Source organism: Ochlerotatus camptorhynchus, unplaced genomic scaffold (assembly GCF_037179485.1).
Source record: "Ochlerotatus camptorhynchus isolate MF236.1 unplaced genomic scaffold, CSIRO-AGI_Acam_v1.1 ptg000070l, whole genome shotgun sequence".
In the NCBI taxonomy this organism is placed as follows: Eukaryota; Metazoa; Arthropoda; class Insecta; order Diptera; family Culicidae; genus Ochlerotatus; species Ochlerotatus camptorhynchus.
The window spans coordinates 7,181,333-7,203,556 of NW_027040560.1; the positions used below are offsets into that span (position 1 = coordinate 7,181,333).

The 22,224-nt window shown below is 44.5% G+C and overlaps 3 protein-coding genes across 4 annotated transcripts; 1 reads left to right on the plus strand and 2 right to left on the minus strand.

Moving 5' to 3' along the window:
• The first annotated feature begins 1,567 nt into the window (after positions 1–1,567).
• Positions 1,568–5,358, plus strand: f-cup (flyers-cup). 2 transcript variants are annotated; one of them, XM_065217186.1, is made up of 7 exons: positions 1,568–1,916; positions 2,742–2,935; positions 3,393–3,596; positions 3,665–3,788; positions 3,856–4,510; positions 4,570–4,950; positions 5,015–5,358. In XM_065217186.1, the coding sequence occupies exons 1-7, from the start codon at positions 1,751–1,753 to the stop codon at positions 5,118–5,120; spliced, it is 1,830 nt and encodes a 609-aa protein (XP_065073258.1). In that variant the 5' UTR covers positions 1,568–1,750; the 3' UTR covers positions 5,121–5,358. The 2 variants fall into 2 exon arrangements, with proteins under 2 accessions (XP_065073258.1, XP_065073259.1); XM_065217187.1 differs by lacking the exon at positions 1,568–1,916 and adding an exon at positions 2,368–2,671.
• Positions 5,240–17,049, minus strand: LOC135697452 (uncharacterized). The gene is made up of 4 exons (XM_065217189.1): positions 16,879–17,049; positions 16,479–16,814; positions 5,875–6,697; positions 5,240–5,813 (listed from the first exon to the last, which is right to left on the minus strand). The coding sequence occupies exons 1-4, from the start codon at positions 16,949–16,951 to the stop codon at positions 5,240–5,242; spliced, it is 1,806 nt and encodes a 601-aa protein (XP_065073261.1). The 5' UTR covers positions 16,952–17,049.
• A 158-nt stretch (positions 17,050–17,207) lies between these two features.
• On the minus strand, positions 17,208–19,463 carry DhpD (guanine deaminase). Its single transcript, XM_065217208.1, has 4 exons — positions 19,292–19,463; positions 18,736–19,142; positions 18,031–18,677; positions 17,208–17,525 (listed from the first exon to the last, which is right to left on the minus strand). Exons 1-4 carry the CDS (start codon positions 19,385–19,387, stop codon positions 17,299–17,301), a joined length of 1,377 nt encoding a protein of 458 aa, XP_065073280.1. The 5' UTR covers positions 19,388–19,463; the 3' UTR covers positions 17,208–17,298.
• Positions 19,464–22,224: the final 2,761 nt, after the last annotated feature.

Sequence of the window (22,224 nt, forward strand, 5' to 3'; positions counted from 1 at the left end):
CTACGCAGCGCCTCCAGCGGCGGATACTTATCGAAAGGGCCTATAGGGTACAGGAACCAAAACGGTAACAACATATAGCGGCGCCTGTGGTGTAGTGGTAAGCGTGATTACCTCTCACCCAGCAGGCCTGTGTTCAATCCCAGTCGGCGCCGCCGGGATGTTCTGAGGCATAATATCTCTGATCACGCCTTCGGCCGTTGGTCCCCGGTTCATGAGTTTGATAGGTCGATAGGTAGGGTCCAGGTGTGTGGGAGCTGCTTCCCTGGCGCGTCGGTAGCATTGGTGCTCAGCACGGAAAACAAGATCGACGGTAAACAAAAAATAAGGAAAAAAAAAGTTTCACATTTAAGGTAAAATTGGTAGCATCATCTTTATCGAAATGTAAGTATTATTGACAATAACCATAACTAGATGATATGCAAATTTATATGATAGGTACCTGGATCAACGTTTTTTAAACATGCACATTCAATCGTGATGGCATCTAATCCTGCATTTTAAACCTACCCAACCCTCTTCCTTTCTACAATCCCTGAGCAGCTGGTTCACCATAAGTGTACCTCGCAGAACTTTTTTAACCCCCATGGGTAAAGATGCTGTGTTGTTCACTCCTCTCCCCTTCCCTGGTGTATTATGGATGGTGTGAATATTCACATCGGTGACATGGCCCCTTGTACAAATGAAAATGAAAATGAAAATGATAGTCAAATTTGATATTGTGTTGCTCTAGTTTTGCTATTCTCCTCTACTTGGACTGTGTAGACACAGTTCAAACACACAAAATATCAGCCCCCCACCCCTCCTTCCTAAGCAGTTTAAAAAGCTTATGAACATCACCTTATTCAAGATTCAGGATCTTGTGAAATTTAAAAAAAATCTGAACATTAGGGGAGGGAGAATCAGGGGGTGGGTATTCGTCTATCCTTGCCACATCTTAGTCCCACCCCTCACTGACCAAGTTAAAAAGTTCCCGTGAAGTTATTTGTTCAATCTTGTTGAAGACTTTTTCTAAAACCATCTGGCATTCCTGTTCCAAACCAATTTGCATGGATACGGAAATTCTTTAATTTTGAACGTCCTAAGTGGATTGCAGCAACGATTTTTTTTCATATCACCAATATCGCCACTGTTGACAATCGCTTTCAATATTGCATGCAATTGTTCCATCATGTATGCTGTCAAATTTTCCGCGATGAGCTTACCTTTGATGGCACATCTCCTACACGGCCAATGAGAATAACTCAGAGAGAGAGTAACTTCTACTTAGTTGTATGTAGACATTTCTATAAACTGCAAGAATTCATCGCAGAGTAACTGCCAGCTTTTTTTTAATTTCTCATACAACCGAGGAAAGTGACTCTCTCTCTGAGCTATTCTCATTGGTCGTGTACACCCGTAAAAGCATATCAACCAACCCACTACTAAGGGAAAGCCTTGGAATCAACTAACCCCCTTTATTGCTCAGCCAATCAGCTGCTGTCAACGAGCTCATTCTTCCTCAGATAGCCAGCCTTTTTGCCATTTTGTTGTTTTTATCCAGATACGAATCAGAGAGTGAAATGTTTGATTAAATTTAAAAAAAAAGATACTCAGACAGCAGTCATCTGCACAAACAACGAAAACCAACAAGAAGAGCAACATGAGTGTTACAAACAAAAATCGTTAATAACATTAGTTTCAATTAGCACACCTCCTAAGTAGCAGCTTCGACCATCAGAGTGTTGTTAAATCAGTAGCACACAGCTCGGAGATGATGAAGCCTCGCGCCGTACGCAGTCGAATTCGACAGCAGGAACTGAATCCGGTATTCCACTGGCAGAACAAGACGGAAGATGATAAAGTGCTGAGCAAGACGAAGATCAAGCAAGCGCTCAAATCGGGTGTGTTGAATCTTGCGGCACAGGGATTGGCCACGGGTAAGTTTTTGTCCTTGAAATAGTCGATCCCCTCATTGCGACGACGACCGTGACATGTGCGGTGCGAGTTATCGTGAATGCATTTTTGTTTTCATATGCCACAACAAAACATGCCCTCCCTCTTAGTGGGGGGGAGGTGTGTGCATCAGCAGCATGATTTGTGATATAACGTCGCGTCATAAACAAAAATAAAACAGACATAGATTTCAGCAACCGTTGGTTTTAAGTGGATATCGGTTCCAGCTGGATAGCTTTAAGGTATTGCAATTATATTTTCTGCTGATTTTGGGCCCGGGCTGAACGAGCGCAAGCAACATTGTGTGTATTGCCGATTTGTCGACGGTATTCATCCGTATGGTAATTATGCCCCCTATCGGGTAGAAACCCAATTTCACGTTCTATTGGTTCCGAAATCTACGACGGTGTCGTTGCTGGAGTGTTGAGTTTAATCTTCCATTTGCCATTGTTCCGATCGTGAGCTCAGATCAGTGCTTCTCGTGCCACGCGCTAGGCGGTTTTGTTCGAATAAAAAGTCAGTGCTGCAGCGGAAAAGTATCCTTTTCCTGATTATCCCTGGTCGATCTTCTTGTTGGGGCTTTCTGGTGCAGCGCTAGTTCTGTGTGTGGTTGCTTCCTATTTGGGGAAGAGTGAAGAAATGTGGTACAGTTTGAGTGAGGACCCCTCGCCAACAAGCACAATGAGGAGATCGCGAACCCGGATCCCGTATCCGAAGCGGCGCTATCGCAAGATTCGGGGTCAGTTTCCGGTGGGCACTGTGGATTGTGTTAATTCTCTGGTTTTGTTTCGAATCGTTTCCCATTGTAGTGCCGGAGAAGGTGTGGAATCTGAGTGACTCGGAGGACTGTGATAACAAGGATGTCCGGTACGATTTGGATCGATCCAACGAAGAAGAGAGCTGGTGGCATCAGACAACGTTGACCAATCTGGATCTCAGCTCGAATTCGCTGACCTGCATCAGTGAAAATGTGAAAAATCTGGCCGATCTGACGGTGTTGAATGTAAGTGTGGGTTGTGTAGCTGGGGTATGGTAGGGGTCATAACAATTATTCCGGCCATTTAAGCGATATAGAGCGTAGTTTTGCGATGACATCATACATGTGGGAGTGTCTGGTAACATGTGTATGGAGGTAATAATGGAGCGCAATTAATTCCGAAATATGTTCGTGAAATAACTGACATTTGATTGGTTAGTCTAAATGCATTTAACTGGTTTAAAAAATGTGTCCAAGTTGAAGAAGATGCAACAAATTAGAGATAATTGATGAATACTGAATAGCAAGTCTAAAATATTTGAGCCTTTCATTTCTCGACTTCACCACAGATTACCATCGAACATCGAATTTAACTATTACAATCTGAAGAAATATCACTCAAATCAAATTACAAGCATCATAAACCAATCACCTATATGTGACGTTTAAATTAAAATCATGCTAAACGAATAATCCATTTCAGCTACAAGATAACGCACTAACCAGCCTGCCGGACGGCATCGGTTGTCTTACCAAACTAACCAAGCTAAACATTAGCCGTAACAAGCTAACCGAGCTACCGGAGAGTTTCTTCGAGTTGAAGGAGCTGATCAATCTTAACCTTTCCCACAATGACTTTTCTGAAATTCACAGCAACGTGAGCGACCTGATCATGCTGGAAGTGCTGGTAAACTCTCCTAGCTTAGCTAAACACTAGAAAATTAGTACATTAATTGTGTCCATCTGCATTGGTAGGACATATCTTTTAACAGTCTTAATTCGCTTCCTGGTGGCATTGGGTTCCTTGTGCGTCTACAGCAGCTAACGCTCAATAAAAACCGGCTCATAGAGCTACCGAACGATATTGTCAATTTGAGAAGTAAGTTGCCCTTTTGCTGCGATCCCCAAGATTCGTCTCATACAAAAACTTCCGCTATAATCGACAGATCTGCATAAAATGGACCTGGCAAAGAATGATCTGAAACAACTTCCACCCGTCATGGGTGAACTGCGAAAATTGGAATGTCTGTACGTACAGCACAATGATGTCGTGGAGCTGCCGGACTTCACCGGATGCGACGCTCTGAAAGAGATTCACATTTCAAACAACTTTATCAAATACATTCCGGCGGACTTTTGTGAAAACTTGCCACAGTTGAAGGTCCTGGATCTTCGCGATAACAAGATCGAGAAGCTGCCGGACGAGATTGCCATGCTTGCCAGCCTGACTCGACTGGATATTTCGAATAATTCGATCAGCAGCCTGCCCTCATGTTTGTCTACGTTGGCACATTTGGTGAGCTTGCAGGTGGATGGTAATCCGATCAGGTCTATTCGAAGGGATATCATTCAGTGCGGAACGCAGCGGATCCTGAAGACGCTTAGGGAAAGAGATGGACCAGGGAAAGGGGTGGAGAAAGTCAAGGCTCCGTTTGAGGAAAGTACCTTCCCGGATGTGTACCAAATGAAGAAGGGAAGATCGATGATTGTTAGCAACAAGAACCTGATCGATATCCCAGAACAAGTTTTCCTGGACGCTACGGAGGCTTCGGTGTATAATGTCGATATCAGTAAGAATAAACTGTCAGAAGTTCCAGCAGGGTAAGATGATGGCGCTAATATTTTCAGCTGTAAGAAAAGTGAAAAACTTTAAATTATAGACTCACGCACCTGGCCAATCAGATGACGGAGCTCAACATTAGCTTCAACGCTCTCAAAACGATTCCCACGTTCTTCTCGCAATTTGAGCGAATCGGCTATCTGAACGTTTCCAACAACTTGTTAACCGATTTGCCGGAAGTCGTTGGTCTCATGGTAACTTTGCGTGAACTGAACGTGGCCAACAACCAGCTGAAGCGTATTCCTCCATGCATTTACGAGTTGAAAGGGCTGGAAATCCTGCTAGCTCGAGACAACAAAATCGAGGAAATTGACGCCTCCGAAAATGGATTGGCTGCACTACCTCGGTTAGCCACGCTGGATTTAGCCAATAACAATGTCAAACAAGTACCTCCGGTTCTTGGGTTGTTGAAAAATATTACGTAAGATGACAGTGCCTGTGAAGAATATTGTCCATCACTGTAGTAAATGTTTTCGTATTTTCAGTACATTGGAATTGATTGGAAACGGCTTCCGGCAGCCCCGCCATCAGATCCTGGAAAAAGGAACGGAGTCGATCATGGCTTATCTGAGGGATCGAATTCCTAACTAGGATCAACAGAAATTACTCGTTGTCCGCACACTTGAGATTAAGTAGTTTGCATGCTTTTAGTCACTCGCAAGAGAAAAAAAAACAACTTATCAAAGATATAGGATTTTAAGAAATAAACTTTATTGATAAAAGCACACCGCTTTAGGGCACGATTCGTAGCAAAATTGAATTGTGAGTCTGAAATTTACCGTAGTTGATCTGGGAAACATAAAGGCGTGGAAGCGTGCCGCTAGTACAACTTCGGAGGAATTCTTCTGTTTTCGAAAGCCTGGAAAGAGCTGCCTGTCCAGCGGGCAACCTTTGTCGTTTAGCAGCGTGACGGTTTGCTCTCCCGAATATGCGACCAAGCTGTGCGGCATAAGATCGTAGTCGCGATTCAAGGATTCGATTCGCATTTCCAGTAGTTGTCCGACAGTTGCTTCGAAGATTTCCGCCTGCGTTTCTACATCTCGCAGCATGGTAGTTATCTGTTTGGTAACCTTGGACGTGCCATTGTGGATTTCCGTCGAGCCGAAGCTAAATGACTGACTGTGAGGGATAAAATCAACGGTTGACTGCATCGGGAGGTTGTTCATCAACTGTGTAATGTTATTCGAATCGAAATGGTGTATGCAACCCGTTTTGAGAAGTCGGTCGGATTGCGTGCGAACTACGGGGTGTTGCTGAATGTAGACGTAGCTGAATACTAGAAAACTGAATGAATGCTCGTAAATGTTCGTCGTTTGTCTTAAAAACTATCAGTTTCGATACTCACTTGGACATATTGCCTTTGATGAATGCTCTTCGAATGCCACAGCGAGATTCTACTATTTCATTACCTGTTGCAATCTCCAGAATCTTTGTTCCATTACTAGTCATCTCGAAACTGCAATTCTTGTGGGCAGTATTCAGATACATACTTCCCTGAAAAAGCACATCTGGTTCATAGATCACCTCCATTCTATTGCTATAGCATTGCGCCTCCAGCTTCAGGCAAGGTACTCTTCTAGCATAAACCGAATCAAACAGCATGCGGATTGCCTTCGGACCCATGCTCGTCAAATCGTCCGAGTGTAGAAAGCAGCTGGCTTCAGCAATCCGCCCCACTCTGGAAGCATTATAATACGTGTATCCCAAACAGGCAAAGCGATCCTCAGCCAAACACCGCTCACTGCAGCTCTTCTCCCCCGATACGATCAGCGAATCATCGGCATAGACGAAAGCCGTATCGCGGTGCTGTTCGAACGAACAACTCGCCTCGCCTCGTTCGATCTCATAACACTGATTCTCCAGGTACTCTTCATCCTCCTCCCAGCCGCGTCTGAACGTTTCCGGATGGCTGAATCTATCGCCGCGACTGAGGAAGCACTGCCCCATTTGAACCCGATCGATCTTGGCCCACAAGCGATGTCGATTGTTCCGAAAAGATCTCACAAATCTCGCCGATCGGCAGGGAAACCGTTGCTCACGGAAGCACGCATTCGCACATTCGTCCCTAGTGACCAGTCGGGGCAACTGCTGGAAGTTTTGACCGACCAGGCTAGCGCCCGGTATCGTCACCAGGGGGAACAATTTGCTGGTGGCGCATTTTTGTGACACTGAATAGAAAATGAATGGTTTAGGTAATTGGATGAGGATATTGCCAGTGTTGCTAATTACTACTGTGCTAGTGCGAGCGGTGACGACGGGGGGAATTATCATAAAAGCGAATGGGAAGGCTAGTAGAAGCTATTCATCTTGGAGTAGGCATTGTCGCGTGAGAAAATTAGTGAAGCGTTGAGATGTTAGGCGAGGAAAATTATGGATTAGCGTGACAAAAAAAAAAAACCTTGTAGGATAGGCAAGCTAGCTATAGATTTAAGTTTAGTTTTAGTCATATTTTATTATTGCCTAAATGTATGCAACATGTGCGATTTCCATCGTTTTATTTTAGTTTGCCAGGAAAACTTGTGCTTGCATGCAGTGCGTATTTTTTTTCATAATCGTTGTTGAATTGTGACCTTAAGAAACTGATTTTTTTACGAGTTAATTAGTTATTCTCCGGTACCAAAATTCATTGCTATCCCAACTGGAAAAATTTGCCTATGTTTCAAAGGGGGGATCTGTTTTCAAGTCCTAGAATCTCGAAATTTTTTAATGCCCGGGAGTTCTTTTTAGTTTAACATCTGCCAAAGGTAACAGACATTTAAAAAAAATAAAGAGCAAGAAACCAAAAAACTAATCCAAATCCAACACGAAAGTTCGTAAGTCCTTACATCCCGAGGGGGACGACTCTATCTACGATGCAGAAAAGATTGTGTTTTGCTGTTGCTAGCTGCACGCACGCTGCGTAGATAGAAGAAAGATTTATGTCGATTTTGAAGATTTCCTGCAAAAAGATGAAACACGATGCAAGTAGATGCGAGAAATGAAAGATGATTTTTCAAAGATTGATTCGCTAGTGTGAGATTTTTTGAGTATCTAGAATTGAGATTTAGATGTGTCGCCCCCCTCGTTACATCCGAGATTTTGAAATTTCGTCTAATCTAAGACTTGATAAAGAGAAACAAATTGTTGAGATATTGTTAAAAGTCTAACACTGCTTCTTGACGCCAAACTCGGCCTACGGATTGAAATGCCATTGAAACGCCAATGAATTCACTTCAGCCTATCGGATGAAGATAAAGATTGATTGGGTCGGAGCGCTTCACTTGATAATATTGGGCGTTCTTATTGACTTCGTTCGGTAGCATTTGAACTAAAGTATCGCATCAAACGCATAATTTACCTGTTAACGCCGAAATCATGGATTTATTTGATGGTTTCTGCTTGATAGGCCCAAAATGGGCGCTTAGGCCGAAGTAGTTCTCTACCCTATCAGAATCTTTAAAAAATATCCCAAAATATAAAATAACTCCAAGTTCGAAAATTTAAATATAGTTCCATACCCCGTTTTTTGACGTAGGACTACGTCTTTAATTTCTGGGGGGGTCACATTAAAAAAAATTAAATTCAGACATGTTACGAAAAATCCCAAACACGGACGCAAAGATAGAGCGCAAATGGAACAAACGACACATTGGGCATGCTTACATGGGAGGAGAAAAGCAGCGATAATAAAAACGCTTGCCAAATCGTTTTCTTCGTCATTCCACAGTTTGCTTTCATCGAATCCAGTCGACGTTTCTTCTCTCGCTCTCTTCGTTCGTTCGATCGCGTTGTTACATTTTTTTTTAGTGACGCTCTCGCTGACCCAGCCATGGGTAAAAAATCGCGCGGTGCACCATCCAGCTGTGCACGGAAGGATACAAATTGATGGTTCCTGCGTTGAACCATTACAACGCGGTTCAGGTCATGCTGGACCAAGCACAGGTGGAGTACTTCTCCCACGACATCGAGGCTGTTAAGCCGTTCAAGGTGGTCCTGCGAGGACTATACGACATGGCCACAGGCGTCCTCTTGGAAGAGCTGGTGGCTAATGGACTAAAGCCGGTCCAAATTCACAAGATGGCCTGCCACAACAAGGCCGTCAAGTACCGCGACCAGCTATTGCTGGCCCACCTTGAGAAGAACTCAACAACTTTGATGGACCTCCAGGGCATCGGCGTTCTGTTCAACATAGTGGTGAAGTTGGAGCGGTGCAAGCCGGTCAGTCGTTGAGTCGCCCAATGCTCGAACTGCCTGCTGTTCGGGCATGGAACGAAGAATTGCCATACGGTCAGCCACTGCATCAAGTGTGGCACACAACACAAAACCGATGCCTGCGACAGACTCGATGAAGCCGATCCCATTTGCGCCAACTGCGGTGCTGATCACAAAGCTACAAGCAAGCCTGCCCTAAGCGCACCGAGTACATCGAGATCCGGAAAAAAAGCATCGACGAGAAACCAGCCTGGCCGCACGAAAGTGCCGGAAATTAATGACTAGAACATCCCACTGATACCTCGATGACCGATTACAGTGCTGCCACCGCTGCCACTCAATCAACGATTGGCTGCTTCGGCGGCCGCCACCGCTCAAGTTCAAACTGCCAGAGTCCCTGCAAACTCAGGACAAGATACGACCGCTGCTCCACAGCCGCAGGATCTCCCCGCAGCCCCTGGGCTAAACTGGCGTCAGGATGGACCATCCCTACCGCAGCCCGAAATCAACGATGGTTCTTGGTTCACCGCAGCGGAACTAATGATCATCTACCTCAAGATGCACGACATTGCCAACACCATCAAGAACAAATCTGACCAGCTCCAAGCTATGGCTACCTTCATGCTCAGTTATGGACCGTGAAACCATCAACTGAAACGTTTGCTCGCTCAAAATCAAGATCATCGAGTTCGTTGACTTCCTCAACAAACAAAACATCGACATTGCCGTTATCACTGAAACCCACCTGAAACCGGAGGTAAACATCCACCTTCCTGACTTCCGGCTTCTAAGACTTGATCGAACCAGCTCCGGGGGAGGGGTAGTGGCCATTACTGTAAGGAGAAACATCTGCTGTCGGCTTCTGCCGAGCTTCCAGCTGAAAACCATCGAAGCTTTAGGGGTAGAAGTCTCCACTCCTGTCGGTCCTATCACCATCATTGCGACCTACTGCCCCAAGCAAGTCACCATCAGGGACGGGTCGGCAGCAGACCTGCGGAAGGACATCATCAAACTAACTCGACGGTGCGAAAAGTACATCATCGCTGGCGATCTGAACGCCAAACACCAGGCTTGGGGCAACAGTCGACGCAACCAAAACGGCACCATCCTGAACGACGACCTGCAAGAGGCTCGCTACACCATATTAGCGCCGGACTGTCCCACCCGGTTGAGCCGGTCTGGTGTTCACTCCACGATAGACATCTTCATCAGCAACATGGGAGACAACATCTCGCTACCTGTGACCCATCAGGAGCTGAGTTCGGACCACTATCCGGTGGTGGCCGAAGTAGGCTCATCCGTCAACCGAATCCAAGCTTCCCGACGCAACTACCATCTTGTCAGCTGGGAGCAGTTCCAACACTGTGTCGACTACGGTGTTCTTCCGGAGACACCCGAAGACGTTTACCGGTGGCTGCGTTCCATCGAGCAGGCGATATCCCGGGCCAGGGAACAACACGTGCCAGTATCCAGACAGGTGAGCAATACTCTGAACCTTGATAGAATTACCAAAGATCTCATCAGACTCAGACGTAACTCCATCCGAAGGCAATACCAGCGTTCTGGTTTACGTGTCTTGAAGACCCATTGTAATCGTCTTACAAAAACCATCCAAGCCAGGATGGTGGACCTCAGAAATCAACATTTTGCTAACAAGATCCGCTCTCTCCCAGATTGTGCAAGGCCCTTCTGGAAACTAACGAAAATCCTTAAAAATAAGCCAAGACCCATTCCACCACTGACCCCACTGGATCGTCCCGGCGACCCAGTGGTTCATCTGATAACTCCTGAAGAGAAGGCTGCCGCGATAGGTCAACACTTCTGATGGCAGGGGTTTCACTGGCCGCCCAATCGCGAGCCCAACGTTCGTTGGTGATTTTTGATACCCATTTTTTGAGGTCCGGACCAGGTACAATTCGCGTGTACTTGGCCATACGACGACCTGAGTTGGCTAGTTGGTCCGCTTTTACGTTACCATGAACCCCGCAGTGTCCAGGTATCCACACAAAGACTGTGTTGTTTGGCGCGTGTTCCTGTATAGCCTGGATCCAAGGGTGTTTGCTCGTATCGGATTCCAGTGCGGCTACCACACTAGCGGAGTCGGTGAAGATGGCTATTGGTCGGTCGTCGGGAATGGTGGCTGCAATGAAGGCGGCAATGGCTTCCGCAGAGAAAATGGAGCACTGATCCGGGAGTCTATGGCATTCCGCGAGGTTTGGACCGAAAATCCCGATTCCTACCTTTCCCTGGGCTACCGAGCCATCCGAGTACCGAATGGTGTATCCTCCGTATTTCCGGTTCTGGAGTTCAAGTACCGCTTGTGCCACCGCTGAAGGATTGGCACCAGCTCTGAATTGGTGTTTGATTGTGTGGTCGGTCAGAATCTTCGGCATGTTCCAACCCCTCGCTCCGACCTAGTAAACCTTGGATATTGGGGGGAGAGTCGGGTTGGATGCTTCCCTGAGTGAATTGTTCGCCTCCGTGAGGAGGGAATCTTCCTTGTCGTCTCCTGATGTCTGCTGGTAAAGTCCGATGGCTCGTTGGCAGATAGTTTTGGAGATGAAGCGATCAAAGGGGAGCAGTCATCCTTCGATGCAAGCAGCTATTCCGGGGGTACCAGATTCGGAGAGATTGTTGATAGACCGGTGCTAACTTTTCGATCAATCGGGGCTTGGCAAGGAACGTAGCTTCGATTCCGTAGGTTAGACGTGAGTTGATGATGGCTTTCGCCACGTTCAGTCGGGATCTTCGGTTGGCATTTGGATGTCGTCCCGCTAGAGTTTTGAGCAGGTTCATACGCTGTTTGCATCCGTTTTTGACATCGTTGAAGTGTGTGTCGAAGGTGAGATGTCGGTCAAAGCAGACCCCGAGGATTCGGATCGTTTTCCGAAACGGAATTAGGTCTTCTTTGATGCAGACTTTGGTGCTGAGGACTTGGTGTTTTATCGGACAGATGTGGGTAAATCCGCTCTTAGTAGCTGGAAACCGGCCGACGAGGTCCATGCCGATACGTAGGTGACGGCCTGAATAAGCTTTCTTCGCAGTGCCTTCACCGTTTTCTTGACAGCCATTAGGACGATGTCGTCCGCGTAGACGAAGATGAAGATTCCAACTGGTAACCGCGTGAAGACATCGTTCATCCGAATGAGGAAAAGGGTAACGGCGATCGCGGAACCCTGTGGTACCCCTGTTTCCTCCTCGAATGTTTTGGATCGGCAGTTTCCAAGCGTGACTTGGAAGGTACGTTTGCATAAAAAGTTCTGGATGAATTTTAGGATGTGTCCCTTGAGTCCCCATTTCTTCAGCTGGTCAAGCACTCCCGGCATCCATGCCCGGTTGTATGCTTTGGATAGGTCGAGAGTGACCAGTTCTGCGTAAGGTTTTTGGAAAATGTATCCTGAAGGGCCTCGCTTAGGGATCCGAAGTAGGTGCTGGTCCCGTGCCCCGGTCTAAATGCGTGTTGGCGGTGGTCTAGAAGATTACCTTCTTCCAGGAATCTGAGTAGTCTCCTGTTCACCATCCTCTCCATTATCTTCGATGCGCAGCATGTTAGGGAAATCGGCCGGTACTTGTCGACTTCTTGTCCCGCAGAGTTTGGTTTGGGGATCGGGATGGTGAGACTGTGCCTCCATTGTTCCGGGAAGGAATCTTGTGTCCATTCTTGATTCAGGAGTTCCAGGAATTTGGCCTGTTCTCCCATTGGAAGATTTCGAATGAGAGGGTAGCTCACCTCGTCCGGTCCGGCTGAACCTCCTCTGGCCTTCGACAAGGCGTGTGAAAACTCCTCCAAACCAAATGGTCGGTTGATCTCCGAATTCTCTGCATCTTCGGGGATTTCCGAGGGGGACGACTCTATCTACGATGCAGGAAATATTGTGTTTTGCTGTGTCTAGCTGCGCGTACGCTGAGTAGATAGAAAGAAGATTTATCACGATTTTGAAGATTTCCTGCAAAAAGATGATGCGCGATGCAAGTAGATGCGACAAATGAAAGAAGATTTTTCGAAGATTTATTGGCTAGTGTGAGATTTTTTGAGCATCTAGAATTGAGATTTAGATGTGTCGCCCCCCTCGGGGATTTCGATGTCCCCGATCGAGTTAATGGTCGGGTGGTTTTTTCGACAAAACTCCTCGTCGTAACTGTCGATCGATGAAAGCGAAGCAAAGTAGTTCCCGATGGTGTCGACGATTTCAACCGGATCATGGGTAGCCACACCTTCATGTACAATGGTGATGCCTTGAGCTTTCCTCTTTCCACTGATTGCATTTACTTTGTGTAGTAGATAGAGTTGAGTTAAAAATAAAATAAAATAAATGATTTAAAATAAAGACAAAACAAATAAACTAACCCTTCATTATTGAGAGAAAAAAAAAAAAAATAGTAAATAAATGATACCCAGCGATAGACAAGTTTGCAAAAAGTCATTATGACTCGCGAACATTTCTCATGGATAACTAGATGTAATAGAAAAACGGTTACTAGTCAACCAATGAGGATCGCCTATAACGCGGGGGAACGAAAAACCGCGGGCACACGTATCATATAAAAGCGCGACCCGTGTCGCGCATTAGGCATTCATACAACTGATGTGAATAGAGTAGCATCCAATAGCAGCAATAACCGCGAGCAGTGCCGCGCATCAAATCAGCGAGAGGACGCCTTCCAGCAGCAGCAATAACCGCGAGTAGTGTCGCGCATCGAACAGAGAGAGAGAGAGAGAGCAAACGGCAGCAAGACCACGACCCGTTGCCGTGAAACGGAGCGGTGAACCATCGGTTGCGAGAGAGCGCCTTCCAGCAGTAACCGCGAGCAGTGTCGCGCATCGAATCAGCGAGAGGAGGCCTTCCAGCAGCAGCAGTAACCGCGAGTAGTACCGCGCAACGATCCAGCGTGTTCAACAAACAGCCTTTTTCAAGGCTAACAGTTGGTTTTGAATTTTCACATCGAATTCAAGTTGCACTCCGAGACGGTGTGGACAGGATCCAGCGTATCAGCAGTCACCATGGCCGAGATTGTCGACTGGCAAATTGAAAGCGTGCCCGGACACGACACTTTGCTCCACAGGTCGGTTGTCGATTGGCTGGGGTTAATGTCGTCGATGAAAGATTCCCAGCTTTCTTTTTTTGCATCTCGAATAATGTCCCTGCATTCGTTCCTCTCCGTTCGGTAGTTCTGAAGAGCGGCTTCCCGATCTGGGTGGTCTACAGGAAGACGTTTTTCTACTCGTTTTGCGCTTTGGTACTGGGAGACCACCAGTGCAAGGCTTTCTTACCTGGTGTCGCGCTTGTTCTTGGAATGGCTTCGGTAGCAGCGTGGAACATCATCTCGATGAAGTTAGTTATGGTGGTGTAGGTGTTTTGTCTGCAATACTCCTTCGTGGCATCCTGGTAGGCTTTCCAGTCGGCCTGTTTATATAACCACCGAGGTCTTCGAGATATTTCTGGGGGTTTCTCATCCAGCTGGATGCTAATCGGATGATGGTCACTGCCCCTCGGATCATCGCTAGCAGGTTTTCCAGTCGGCCTGTTCATATAACCACCGAGGTCTTCGAGATATTTCTGGGGGTTTCTCATCCAGCTGGATAGCAGATGATGGTCACTGCCCCTCGGATCATCGCTAGCACACCAAAGAAGTCGATGGATAATGCTTGCGCTGGCGAAGGACACGTCTACCGTCGACTGCCTCCGGCCACTAGTCCAGGTGATGGATCCGTCATTAACGAGGATCAGACATCTGGTTTCGGCGAGGTCCATGATCTCGCTACCTCTCTTGTTGGTTGGGTATCTCCCCCAGGCTTGATGATGTCCGTTGACATCTCCCATCAGTATAATGGGTCCATCAAGGGTGTCTAGGAACTTATCTAGATGGTTCCTAAGGTCGGTAACAGTCTGACATGGCAGGTAGAGCGATATGACCGTGGCAGTCATTGGACAGCATATTCTTGCGGCAACGATTGGTAGATCAGCCGGGGTGGTGGGTGATCTTTGTGTATGGAAGTGAGGATCTGATTCCGACGGCGATAGAGTGGTACATGTTACTCCCTGTCTTTAATATCCAACGATACTGCCCTGACAGTGACCGGTTCCTGCTAATCACGCTTGCTTTGTGCACCTCCTGGATAGCGAGGATTGCCGGAGAAAGGTCCCTAACCAAAGTCTCCAGGTCACTTATGTTGTGGTGGAAACCGTTCATGTTCCATTGTATTGCCAAACATGACTTGGTTGCAGAGAGAGTGCCGTGTAGCTCCACCGATAGCGGGGCTGTTCATTAAATTCGAGGGGGAAGGGAGGTGGGCAAGAATCTCAAAAAAATTGTCTACGTAGTTAATGAAAAGCCCCTAATACGAAACGCGGAAAAGTTATTTATGCAAAACACAAACGAAGAGAGTACCAGAGCTGAGCCAAAAAGTTGAGCTCGTTTCTTCGGCCTTCTGGTCTTAGAATTATCTCTATGGTTATACCCCTTCCTCCCCTACTTCGTTGACATATGAACCAACATTTTGTTCAATATTTAAAGTACCGTCTTCTGACAGGTAAAACAACTGCCTAACTGCGTTATCATAAAATGCAATCTTCACTTTCTTCTCTGCTTCAGAAACCTAATTTAATGATGGAGCTACTGAAAAAAATTAATGTATTTTTTTGGCAATTGTTTTATCCCGCGGCGTTTGAAATCAAATAAAAAAAGGTGCAAATCAATAAAAAAAAAAATGTGACGAAATGTCAGTTCCTGTTGTAGTCGATGTGTCAAATTTAGTGTACATTGATCACAGATGAACCGTGGTCTGATTATGCTAACATGAATTGTCGCTAGTTTTGAACCATACTCGAAACATTGAAATACTTGATAAATTTAAGATAAAGTAAAACAATCAAAAATGCATGACATACATCAATTTTGCGTAGTTCTACGTTATACTGCGGTCGTGTCTAGGGCACAACCCTTTAATTTTTTCTCCTTGATTTGTTTTCCGTCGATCTTGTTTTTCGTGCTGAGCTACCCTACATAACCCTCATAAACCGGCGACTAACGGCTTTGCTTCCCTTCCGAAGGAAGGCATGATCAGAGATGTTATGTCTCAGAACATCCCAGCGGCGCCGACTGGGATTGAACCCAGGCCTGCTGGGATGAGAGGTTATCACGCTTACCACTACACCACCGGCGCCGCTGTTACCCCGTTTTTAAACCATGTAATCATTAAACACTTTCATTTTCTGCGGAGTATTAACCAGGTAATTTGTCAGACTTCGACCGGGAAAACCGGGAAAATCCGTGAATTTATAAATGAAAATTCACTGGCCACCCTGGCAGAAGCTAGGATGTTAAACGATAAATACCACCATAATACTAAAATTGTCTAAATAAATTCTAAAAAATCGCCCAAAAAAACTTTATTAAAACTATTATCATTAGATCGAATACTAGGTGACTAGTATTCCAACAGAAATGTACAAATGACATTTAGTTTGATTAAGTTTTCCTCCCCTAATGCTTAACCTTGAAGATGAATGAGGAGGATGATAAAGGGGTGATCCACTGCAAAAAAAAAAGATATCACGTAAACGTGATTTCCCTAACTACATGCTAATAGCAAGTAAGCACCCGTAGTCGGTAAGCATCCCGATAGTGTTCCAACCGTTCGCTCATTATTCATCCTCCACCCGTGACTTACAGTAGACGAGAGTACCTTTCAACCCTCCGCCACCGCCCTCCATCGCGCCAAGATTGCTATCGCCATTAGACAAAACGTATACTAACCGTCCAGGCAGGTGGTCTTTACAAAAAATGCAACATTAACATCGGTCACTAATTGGTGGTTATTTTCGTCTATGTAGTCGTAACGTGTCGTCGCCGTTCGATTGCTGCTATAGCCATAGCAAGCATTTTGGCTGAACACCAACAGGTACCCGTAGCAGTCTGGATCTTCGCGACACAATCGTGCACATTTTGCGTTGACCGCGTCTTCGCGAGACTTACTGACGGCGGAAGCATAGAGCGGAAGTACGCCTCCCGTTTCCTGTTCACCTGGGACCGGTCGCAGGCCAAGGATTTTGTGGAACACTGGCGCGTGTGAACATTTTGGCGTTGTTGTTCCTGTGGACAATGTTCATAACTCTTGTTGCTGCAACGATGCAATAAATTGACACACTTTACTCACCTGCAGCAGTAGAAGAGTGAAAGTAAATGGCAAAGATCAGCAGTGCTTCGGATATTTGCATAACGACTAGCATTGCGTTTTCGAAAGAACAAACTCGCGACTTAAAACTCAGTGATGCGCCACTGGAAACCGACAACAAGAAACTAATCGAAGCTGACCTGAACGGAGATACTTAGAACGTTGTGCGGGCTGAGCGGATGATTATTCGCTTCAAGATGAGACAATACCTGCGATGCGAGACGCTCAATGATGACGCTGTGGAATGGGAGAATGATTGTTGTTTCTGTTTTGAACCTGTAGTTCGCGCATGTATTTATTCCATATTGAGTGGGTTAACAAGTTTTAGATTCCCCTTTTTTTGATTTGATCATGCGGATGGAATGTATTTAGCATAGTTTGCAAACGATATCTTGGATAGCACTATTTGACCTGCTGACCGGCGACAAACACCCTGAGGATGTTACGGTCATCTCCGACGTAGACGAATTTTTGAACCAGCTCCAGTAGCAGCTCTTCGGGTGATTTTTCCTGAGTTAGAACCGCTGGTAGCTGGTAACGATTGGTTGGGTATAGCGAAACATCAACGAGCAGAGCGTCGAATTCCTTGCCAGGGGTAAAGTTGCCTACCTTGTCGGCGATTGCCATAGCTGAAAAAAAATGGAACGATGTTAAGGCTTGTTTCGAAACAGAGTCACGTCTTGATAATACTATTGGAAAGGGAGTGTTGTAGTAAATACAAACGTGAAATCATGTGCCTGCCTTTGAAAAACATTTGAATGTTCTTGAAATGCTTTTTTTTTTTCAACGAGTAAATTACACGAAATTTTGAAATTTTGACGGTAGTCGTCTCATTTGGCCATTATTTAGCTCAATAGAAAGTAATTATTGTGAATATTGAATGTTATCTTGTCAACAAAGTTCTTACTGAATGGTTGATAACAATATTGTCATGTACGTCACCACGTTCGAATGGGATCGCACCATAGACATGATACCAAGTAAACTGTTATCTTCAAGGCTATAATAATGCCATGACTTTGAAAAATAAACATCCAGACTCTTACTTTGTTGAATTAATTCTGGTGTGAGAGCAGCGAAATTTTCTAAACAAACCCTATGTGTCAACGTGGAAAAATCTACAACCATACTAACCTTCGGCTCCGCCCAGCGTCGCCAGATAAACGGCTTGCTTGTAGTTCAATGGCACATACTCCTCGTTGGCTTTCGTACCGGCTGCTACCCTTCCGGTTCCTTTGACATCCTGCTTTTTCATCATATTCAAATGGTGAGACACATCCAAGGCAGCTCGCATCACTTCGTATATAGCGATTCGGTTGCCACCGGATACGTCCGTTCCCAGGCCAACTTTCACATTGGCAGCCAACAGTCGCTTGACGTCACACATTCCGGAGCCCAAATTCGTATTCGAACACGGACAATGAGCAACCGAAGTACCCCGCTCGCTCAGAACCTTCAACTCTTCATCCTCCAAGTGGACTCCATGTGCCATCACGCAACGCTTCGTCAGAAGCTTTGCTTCGTCGTAAACGTCCGAATAGTGCTTGTTCGCAGGATAAAAATCTTTCACGCTTTTCACTTCACCCAAGCTCTCCGAAATGTGCGATTGGATGTTCAAGTTGTACCGTTCGGCTAACTCGCCAAGCTTCTTCATCAACTCCATGTCGCAGGTGATGGCGAATCGTGGAGTAATGATCGGTTTCACGCGATCCACATTCTTCTCCAATACATATTCGATGAATTCAACATTGTCTCGAACAGAGTCTTCCGTTCCAGATTCGCTAGAAAATAAAATCCATTAATCACAAATCGTAACCACCTTACTATCCTTCCAATTACATATAGTTATCCGGGCACAAACGATTCGATGAAACCTTGCCCACGAAAGCACGCTGACCTTGACGAATGATTTCGTCAGTCAGCACTTTGTTGCTTTCGTTGTAGATCGTAGCGAAATAACATGCACAAGTGGTGCCACTCGCGAGCGTATCACGCACTACGGCACTGTAAACCTGGTGGGCAAACCCGACATCCTTGTACTGCGACTCCAGTGGGAAGGTATAAGACTTAAGCCATCCCAACAGATCCTTGTCCAATCCAAGACCAATATTCGGTGCCTGCGGTGCGTGGATATGGCAATCGATGAAACCCGGCAGCAGGAATTGAGATTCGGAGAGAGTGATTTGCTCGAAAGAATCTTTTCCGGCGAGTGATTCAAAGTCAACTTTCGGCCCCACAGCAACAATCTGTTCGAAACAAGAACAATCAGCCGTTGCTGAGGTTTAAAATTTAAGTCACACAAGGTCAAGCACGCGTGTTATCATTTACTATAATCCATCCTCTTTGGGAAGATTTGCATTGTGTGTCGTGCCATGATAACCTTGTAGGTACTCACTTTTCCATCCTTAACAGCTAGGTATCCATCGGGAATCACTTCCAGCTCGTCGAACGACTTGGAGTGCACAATTTTACCGAAAAACACTTTTTCCATGGTTGACTGAGACGCTTCCTTACCGGCGACAGCTGATTTATGAATGAAATATGTTGCGCTGTTTGGCAGAGCGGTTTTGTGTGGAGGAGAGGGCTAGTGTAGTAGTGATGTCGTTATTCCGGTCTTGTTGGGTGGATTTGTGAGAGAGAATGTATTCGGTATTCGTGTTGCATCGTCTGCTGGGTGTCTTTACCTGATTCGGCCCAATGTTGATGAACAGTGCTGCCGGCAGCGCTGCCATTTATACAGATTTATCTGTATTATACAGATTTTTTATTCTTAATACAGACCCGATACAGAATACAGATTTATCACAGATTTTTAAATTACAATACAGATTTATACAGATTTTTATAAAATGCTTGAGAAAAAAAAAATTCAAAATTTATAAAAACAAAATAACTTGCTCGATTTTATCAGCGTACCCCCTTCTCTCCAAAATTAATTGTTGTGCTTTACATGTGGATTATGGGGATTTACAGTATTAATTGAATATTTCCAAAATAAGCATGTAAGTTAAATACAAGAAAAGTGCACGAGCACATTAAAATGGTTCAAATACAAGTACTCGTAAACATTTTACTTGCATTGAAAATGTATTTCGTAAGAAATTGCGGATTTTCTGATATTCTCCATACTGCAAAAATGATTTTACCAGCACTGGCGGGGCGATATCTCTCGACTTTTCGGTGTAACTACCACACAAATGATGTAATAAATTCAGTGCCAACATTTCAAAGGGGCGTAATTGCTTTTGTAAACAATGACTTTAGCCATCAATTTCTCGCGAATGAAATCTTACCTCTTCAAAATAACAATGCTAGCTGGTAGAGGAAACATTCCTCTACCTACCGGTGTCATTATTTTTCATGAGTGAGCTTTTATTCGCGAGAAATCGATGGCTAAAGCCATTGTTTACAAATGCAATTACGCCCCTTTGAAATGTTGGCACTGAATTGTATTCATCTGTATTAAAAATATCAAATAGTAATGAATTCGTGCACTTTTTTGCATTTAAAACTGCTTATCAGGAAGATAATGAATAGAAACTAAAATCTCCATACATTTTCAAACGGCTTCATATCACTCTTATAAATAAGTACGGACGATATCACAAATGGCGCAATTATATCCCGTATGGTTAGTACGATAGCCCGAATAGGTGGTTAAGCACTTTTTATGGTTATTTTGTGTGCACTGTATTTGTAAAACAACAAAACATGATTAATTAAGAAAAAAATCGTCAATACAGAAAATACAGATTTTTTGATAGAGTGGATACAGATTTTTTATAAAACCACCTGGCAGCTCTGGCTGCCGGTACAGACGGAATGCTAAATGAATGTTAGCTGTAAGAAATTGTTTGATTTTTATCAAAAAATAAGTTGATTGTTGACCAGTTTTGGGTAGTCAAGTGTTTAAAATTTGTTCTATGATAAGTTGACATTTTTTGAATAAAAGAAAAGCCCTTTCATTTAGTGTCGTTTCTCGAGATTTGATAGGCAAATAATCATTGATAAAATTAGGTCAAACAATTGAATTTCAGTTAAGCCGTAACACAGACAAACAGACATAACACATTGAATATTTCTCACTGTAAAACATCGTCGCTAAAACATTACCGCCATCTGTTGAGTACTACACTGAACAGATGGCCGTAGTGTGTAAACGTCAAACACAAGGGAATTGACTATGCGTGCCACAGGTGGCGGTACTACCAACTACGATACATTTAAATTGTCCGTTAAATGCTTGTTCGATGAACAACTTGCGAGTGTTATGTCTGTTTGTCTGTGGCCGTAATCTTCATAACAGAGTGGATAATGTCCCTAAGAACAAACGCTTCGGACGTCAGGTCAAACGCTTTGAACAAATTATATAGTTCAAAGTCAAATAACGTAAAAAAAATAAACTGAATGCAGACAACTCTATATTTAAGATTTATAAATCTAATCTAACACCAACACAGCCAATTCTTGAAAGCATCCTGGGAAATGTTTGATATACCTCGATAATTTTTCTTGTCTATTTGATATATATTTCATATTGAAGATGCGACACATATACCAAAACGGCCAGGCCTACTGTGCAGCATTTAAGGGGCAGGATGATTCAGAAAACATCGGACCTGTTTAAATCGAAGATTTAAACACGATGCTTCAGGATTCAATAAAAGAATGAAACGTGAACATCTCGTATCGTATGTTCCGTTTTGCTAATTATAAGATTGGTTGATCGTTGAAAGAATCTTAGCTAGGAAGGTTAAGTAATGCTCCATTTTCTTCATGTTTCTATTAGAAATACTCAGAGGGAGAGATAGGCAGAGAAAACAAAATATTCGGCAGCAGGGATTTGTTCCTAAATTATCTTGCATCCCTTGCTAGAAGCTAGCATTTCAAATGACTTTTATTTTTGATTCGATTTACGTGCAAAATCATAATTGATTGCATCGCAATATTTTGCACATTTCTTGGTGCCATTAATTAACCAACGAAGATCAATTCACGAGCAAATTTTCATTATGTCGTAAGTAACATTCGCACCAATCCGAGAAAAATAAAGTTTTGTTTTGTTGACCGAAAAGTTATTCCTATTTTCAATTAAACTCTTATAATCTCATAGTGATAGCAATGTTTAACATATATAGCAGGGTTCTAACCATACAAATGCAATTCGCTAGCTTTCATGTTAAAAATACTGGTTTTTAAGTCATAAGCTATTATACGTCGTTTGGTGGCCCTATTGTTACTTAAGTCAAAGTGTATTTACCAGGATATTCGGGAGAATTATCAATTACGTCTCCTTACGTGCAGCCCATTCATCATTTTAGGACCACC

Coding starts and splice junctions, on each gene's coding strand:
- LOC135697452 (XM_065217189.1), bottom strand. CDS start 16,951: ATGCTAGTCGTTATGCAAATATCCGAAGCACTGCTGATCTTTGCCATT. Junction 16,815..16,878: donor TCACTCTTCTACTGCTGCAG/GTGAGTAAAGTG, acceptor CATTGTCCACAG/GAACAACAACGCCAAAATGT. Junction 6,698..16,478: donor AAAGACCACCTGCCTGGACG/GTTAGTATACGT, acceptor TTTTCTATTCAG/TGTCACAAAAATGCGCCACC.
- DhpD (XM_065217208.1), bottom strand. CDS start 19,387: ATGGAAAAAGTGTTTTTCGGTAAAATTGTGCACTCCAAGTCGTTCGAC. Junction 18,678..18,735: donor TTGTGCCCGGATAACTATAT/GTAATTGGAAGG, acceptor TTTATTTTCTAG/CGAATCTGGAACGGAAGACT. Junction 17,526..18,030: donor GACGCTGGGCGGAGCCGAAG/GTTAGTATGGTT, acceptor ATTTTTTTTCAG/CTATGGCAATCGCCGACAAG.
- f-cup (XM_065217186.1), top strand. CDS start 1,751: ATGATGAAGCCTCGCGCCGTACGCAGTCGAATTCGACAGCAGGAACTG. Junction 3,597..3,664: donor TGATCATGCTGGAAGTGCTG/GTAAACTCTCCT, acceptor CTGCATTGGTAG/GACATATCTTTTAACAGTCT. Junction 4,511..4,569: donor CTGTCAGAAGTTCCAGCAGG/GTAAGATGATGG, acceptor TTTAAATTATAG/ACTCACGCACCTGGCCAATC.